At 42.8% G+C, this 6,157-nt stretch overlaps 1 protein-coding gene across 1 annotated transcript; it reads left to right on the top strand.

Moving 5' to 3' along the window:
• The first annotated feature begins 310 nt into the window (after positions 1-310).
• UTS2 (urotensin 2) lies at positions 311-4,070 on the top strand. Its single transcript, XM_053963095.1, has 4 exons — positions 311-452; positions 2,600-2,710; positions 3,194-3,237; positions 3,844-4,070. The coding sequence occupies exons 1-4, from the start codon at positions 350-352 to the stop codon at positions 3,958-3,960; spliced, it is 375 nt and encodes a 124-aa protein (XP_053819070.1). The 5' UTR covers positions 311-349; the 3' UTR covers positions 3,961-4,070.
• The last annotated feature ends 2,087 nt before the right edge of the window (positions 4,071-6,157 follow it).

A 6,157-nucleotide genomic window follows, 5' to 3' on the forward strand; every position in this document is an offset into this window, starting at 1 on the left:
TTAACTCATGATTTATAACTGAAAGTTACTTTTTTTTAAATGCCAGATTTATAAACTTTACTGTGCTTGGTTTGATATAATATCCATTTTGTACACCAAGCTATAAGACAGTAAATTTATTGTCTATGAACTGTTACCTTGAAAAATTACATCAATGCAAAGTGGTTTCCATTTAGAATCAATGGGCAATAAATTCATTGGATTTTTTTCGAAGGGGGGGAGAGAACATGATGGTATTTATGAGGTCATGAGTGACTATATAATGGGAGAAACTGGGAGCTGAGGCTACAGTTAGACAGGAGTTCTGAGTTACAGGGTTAGACACAACGAAACCTCCAACACAGCAACGATGCATAAACTGATACTTTGCTGTCTCATTATCGTCAGCTTCTCCTGTCCTCTCTTGTCTCTCCCCATCATCAATGCCAATGAGATGTCTTATCAGCACTCAGGTAAGAGTCTTTTGATTGTACTGATTATCACGCAGGGGTTGGAGCAGTAAAACCAGGAAAGCAGCAGGTGTGCTTTCCAAGGGGCCTGTCTGTGCTGCTCAGCTGTACAAAAGCAGGAAGACACCAGCAGCACAAGGGACATAGCAGTGGGTGTTGGTCTTGTACAATTGGGAGGTTTGGTGCCCTAAATAGTTACCCCTGCTGCTTTGAGATCTAGGAAATAAAAGTAGGCTTTGAGGAGAAAAAGGTGTCAGCCTTGCAGCACTGAATGTGAGCTGGTATTCAGTGTCTGAACACTCATAAGCATTGGGTAACTTAAAGAAACTTGGCTGGACAGTCTCTCCTGTTTCTACCCTTTGAAATAAGCTATTTTGTGTTTAAAAAGGGGGAAACCTATTGCAAACATCAAGAACAGGCAAATCTCTCTTACACTCCTATGTATTGAGAATGCAATTTGTTTGCACTAATTCAGATTCCATTCAGCTCCGGGAAAAATAAATCTTTGCTTGAGTAAGGCAATGCTCAAAGTTTGAAATGGCTCAGAAAAAATGCACAGCAGAATCTGGAAGATTACTAGCATCAGCCCTGACTGGTACTGGAGGACTTTCTGAAATGAGTTCTGAAAGAACAGGCAAACCAACCCAGAAGTTATTGCATAAAGCTGACTATTAAAAGTGGCTGTTCTTACCTGCTTTGCAACAGCTGTTCTGCTGGTTTATAGGCATCAGCAGTCCACAGTCTGCTTTGAAAATCTTGGACTCTCTAAGCCAGCATCTCCTCAAGCCTTCCACAATGTAATTTGCATTTACAGGTACCCCTGACTCAATATGAGTAATATCTGTCACATCATAGCTGGCTCTAATCATTATTGCATTAGGTTAAACTCACTGTGCTTCTTAGATCTTCCTTGCTAATGTAAAGAGTCTCTGGGAGGGAGAAGACAGAAAAGGAACTGTCTTAAAGAGGGTTGGTTTTGGGTTGGGTTTTTCCTTTTTTAAGTCTCAAAGCAAATTTACCTGCTAGCACCGCTTGGATTTAAAGAATAATCCATGGCCAGAGATACAGATTGTCTCCACGTAGCACTGGGAATTTTTTGTACTCTTATTTTGAGTCCTATAATGAAATCCCCGCTGTCCTTTGCAAATATCCTTTTATGCAGAGAATGAACTAATAACAGGCATGTCCCACCTCTTCAAATTCCTGATCTTTGTACAAGTTTTTGAAATGTTAGGAGATTATTTTCAGTTTATTTTCTTACATATCCATGTGAGGAGCTACAGAGTCACATCCATCCCTGCAGGTCGGAGCAACTGAAACTCCAAAGGGTCACCTACAAGTACAATTACAAAATTATACTCATCTACACAAATAGTGTTTGATAATGACACCCTCTGGTTGCCCACAAGTTTGGATGTAACACAAGTTACCTGGAATATTGCACTGCCAAGGGCTTCTGTTGGCAACCTGCCTCAGGGCACAGGCTAGCCACAAATTCTGAATTCTTTATGCATAAACAAATTAATTCTATCAACGGCCAGCAAGCTGTTGTGTTGGAAAAACTAGTAACATCTGTACATTAAATGAGAGATGACTGAAACACACCAAGAAGCCCAGCTGCCAAAATAAGTTGTAAGTTTTCCTACTTTTTTTCCTGCCCTTCCACAACTTCCACTGCATTTAATAATTGCAAAACTGAGCAGGTTAATAGGTCTCAAACAGGAAGTTCTGTCTTTAGTCATAGGAAAGCTGCAGCATAGGAACTAGTAAATAAAGAAATGAACTAAAGTAAAATTTTTAAAATTACATATAAGACTGGGCTGTGTAGTGGAAGGATGAGGTTGAGTACCTCAAGTGACAGGAGGGACTGCTTTGGGTCAAAAACTTTTGTAACAAAACTTCTGCCAGAGAAATGAGAATCTGAGATTAACATCAGGAAGGTATCTTTTCTCAAAGCTTTGGAAGGAAAGGAACACAAAACCAACTATATCCTATTGTAATAATTAAATAAGGATGGATGGTTGGTGCTTCCATGAAATCTTCGACAGGTGAGGCCAGCAAACCTGATCAGAAATCACCTGAGACACAGAAACAGGGATGCAAAGCAAGAGACTCACCCTGTGCATGTTTCTATCATCTTCCCTTGGCAGCTGATGAAGATTCAAGGTTAAACCTGGAGAGGTTGGGCAGCCTGGGAAGCACCTCCCTGCTCCAGCTCCTGCCAGAGCTCCTGGGCACACTGACTGAGGACAACAAAGCAGGTGAGGAGCTACCACAGCAATGGGAGGGTGCCCATGGTTCACACCTCCAGCTCCCACAGATATCACACCCCAACTCCCAGGTATCTGCTAAAATACAACGTTATGTGTAAGCAACAAACAGCTGTCATTCAGTTAACTGGGACTTTGGGGAAACCTGCTGAGCAGCCATGCCTGCAGCTCAACACCACCTCATGAAGTCTCCAAATGAGTGCTGCAAAACTTCCAGAGAGCAAAACCGGGCAAGGAGAAGACTGGCCTAAGAGGAGCTGGCAGACAGAACAAAATAGCAGTCTGACAAAGCATCAATACTTGTAGAAAGTGCAGAATCAGCAGCAATGGATGGCTTGGGAAGCAATAGGTGTTACCCTTGGACATTCCAGTCTGAGATCTCTATCAGCTGTAGCATTATGGCACAGGAGAATGACTTGCCTAATTCATGATTTCTAAATGGTAAAACACTTCATTGTGTCTCTCCTTTAACAGGTCTCACCCCCAGCAACTACAACCCAGGGGAAAATATCAAAGAGGTAAGTAAATAACCATCTGTCACTGAAACAAGAAAAATAAGACTAAACTACACAGAATTGTTACAGAGAAATCATTTCAGATGAACAGACTTCACAAACAGTATAGACTAAAGTAGTATGCCACAGTGTTCTTGAAGCTGGAATCACTTAGCAGTTAGATAGGCAGGGGAGGTGGGGAAAATGGAAAAGGAAAAAAAAAGAGAGAGCAAGTAATTAATATAATTTAATTCCAAACCCTCCACTTTTTTTTTCCCCCTAGAAAAACAGCTAAGTAAAGGCCAATTTCCAGCTTCATCAGCCCAGCACCAGTATTTCCACCACCACCACCCCCAGCATAGGTTACACAGTATTATCAGATTTGTTATGAACCATAATGTACACGGAGAACATCAGCCCTGTCCACTTCCTGCTGAATTCAATGTAAATGCAGAACACAGGGATGAGTTTCAGTGGGAAATGCAAAACAGAGGTTACACTGGGCAGTCCCTTCCTTCCCCCAGGTCAGAGCACAGGGCTGGGTGATCAGGAAGGATGGGGGCAGTGGAGAGTTTACTTCCCCACTGGGAACCACCCAGCAGCAGCCTCTCTAACGCTGTTTGATTTCAGGCTTTCTATGGGAATCATCCTCGGAACGCTTTCCTGGGACGCTTCTTGACCAAGGACAGGAAACAGTACAAGAAACGTGGGAATCTTTCTGAGTGCTTCTGGAAATATTGTGTGTAAACAGGGAACTCCCTGACTGGTTGCATAATTTATACAGATGTCTGAAAACATGTATATAGGTTCGCTTGATTTAAAATGAGAATGAAGAAACAGGAAGGCAGCGCCTAACTTTAGACTCTATGCTACTTGGAAATGAATAAATTCTTGATGTTTTGCAATTATGCTGTGAGCAATGTAGTAATTTTATAGAGCCCAGCACAGCAGGAAGGAAGTAATGGGAGAAAGAGACCAATACACAACACAAAGAGAACTTGGGCAGAGGAAGCAAAATTCCCATGGGGTTCTGTGAAAACTCCCAGAAGAGCTCAACTAAGTCCAGAGGCAAGGGGACTTTCTTCCTTTGTCACCTGATGTAGATTGGGGTGCCAGGAAGAAGGGTCATTGCTGCATTCCCTGAAGATGTTGAGCAGGAAAGGGATGGCAGCTTAACAATGCCCAGTCCCCTCCTGCCATCCCCAAGGCAGCACAAAAACAATCAGCACGTGTCAGGATCGAGCTCCCACTGCTGCTGGAGATGACTTTTCTCTCAGGCACTTGTAAAAAGACCCACAAATGTATTCCTCTGCCTAGCCCCCAGCTACCCACAACAGGGCTGCCTGTACGTACCACGGGTCTTAAGAATTGTGTGATTATCATCAAGCACAGTGTGGAAGGTAAACGTGGTTGTCAATGTCAAGACTTTACACCCAGATTTGGACAGTCAGTGGAGGCAGGAATGACACCACGTGAAAGATTCCTGCACACACAGGAGCAGGAAGGTGATACATGGACATAGATAATCTGTGTTTCCAGGGCAAGCCACCTCCTGCTTGGACACTCCAGGTACCACTCACTGATAATGTTGCTGTATCTTGGCATGTAACATAAATAAAGGAGAGGACAAAACAGTAGCTACAAAAATCTTCTAGCCTGACTCCTCTATATGCAGAGTACCTCCAGACTCTCTCAGTCCTGGGTACCTTCTGACAGTAACTGCAAGAGATAGAGCTAAACAGGCAGGAATTATCTCTGGGAGATGCCATTTTTGATAATATCCACAAACTGTCTGAGCTGTGAACCCCTGCTCAATACATACATTGCATAAACCTCACTCCACTCAAGGCTCAGGGAAAGCTTGAGGTAAACACCTAACAGTGATACACGGGTTACATTGATCTCGAGACTACACAACATAAATCTCTGACTGTGCTGTTTAAACAAAGCCTACAGGTTTAAAACAGCTTGTTCACTTCACATAAATTATAAGACAGATGATGCCAGCTGTAACAGAGAAAAATGTCCTCAAAGTCAGAGCAGCGGGATGCACTGTGCAGCTATTTGAAATTTTCTAAACATTCATCCTTGTCTTACACAGTGGAGCAAGTCAGTGGCTCTCTGGAAATTACTCCTTTTCTGCTACCTCATCATCCAATAAAAACTTCTCAGAAAAGACTCCAAATCTATCTAAATGAATAACCAGCTAAGACAGACATATAGACAGGGAGAAGTGTAGAGCCTAAAAAGACTGGGGGAAAAAATATTTTCAAAAACTGCAAGCATAAAGCTAAATAAATAAAACCAGAATGAATGATAATAGAAAAAATATTACAAGTATTAAAAAGTTCACTGGCCATCTACCCGAGAGAGGAAAGAAATGAAGAGCTGTCAGGTGTTGAAGATGGGGTCAAGACAAGGAAATAGAGCTATAAATAGTGAAACCTTTGCTTTTAAAACTACAGAATATTTGCTAACATTTCTGGCATCTAAAGAAGCAATACCAAATCAATTTATTATTCCAGCCAGGCCAGCTCACAGCAGCAGGGGCTGAGGGGAAATCCAGCTAATTCTAATATACCAGAATTTCACCAGAGCCTGAAACTTTATCAGTCACAGTCCTTGCCTCTGAAAAAGAAGCAGTTAAGATGTCTTTGGACATCACTGGTAGTTCCCAAACTGTTTGAGACACTGTGGAACACTCAAGTGCTTCCTTCCCAAAGGACATTCCTGGCAGATGCCAGATAAACTCAGGTACAGGTCCAAGAGCAGAGCCTGGCCAGTGGTGACACAGGAGGGCAAGCTCCACTTCTCCCCCATGCTGCTGGGACAAGCAGCTCCTGCCAGCTTTCAGCTCAGAGCTTTTCCTGGCCCCTGCAGGCCACAGACAGGGCTGGGACTGTCACAGAGAACTAACCAGACTGTAGACAGAGTCTGGAAGCCA

The sequence above is a fragment of the Vidua chalybeata genome, chromosome 22 (assembly GCF_026979565.1).
Source record: "Vidua chalybeata isolate OUT-0048 chromosome 22, bVidCha1 merged haplotype, whole genome shotgun sequence".
NCBI lineage: Eukaryota > Metazoa > Chordata > Aves > Passeriformes > Viduidae > Vidua > Vidua chalybeata.

Excerpts from the sequence above, each read along its gene's own strand:
- UTS2 (XM_053963095.1), top strand. The coding sequence starts at position 350 with ATGCATAAACTGATACTTTGCTGTCTCATTATCGTCAGCTTCTCCTGT. Across the intron at positions 453-2,599 it reads GATGTCTTATCAGCACTCAG|CTGATGAAGATTCAAGGTTA; the intron begins GTAAGAGTCTTT and ends TTCCCTTGGCAG. Across the intron at positions 3,238-3,843 it reads CAGGGGAAAATATCAAAGAG|GCTTTCTATGGGAATCATCC; the intron begins GTAAGTAAATAA and ends GTTTGATTTCAG.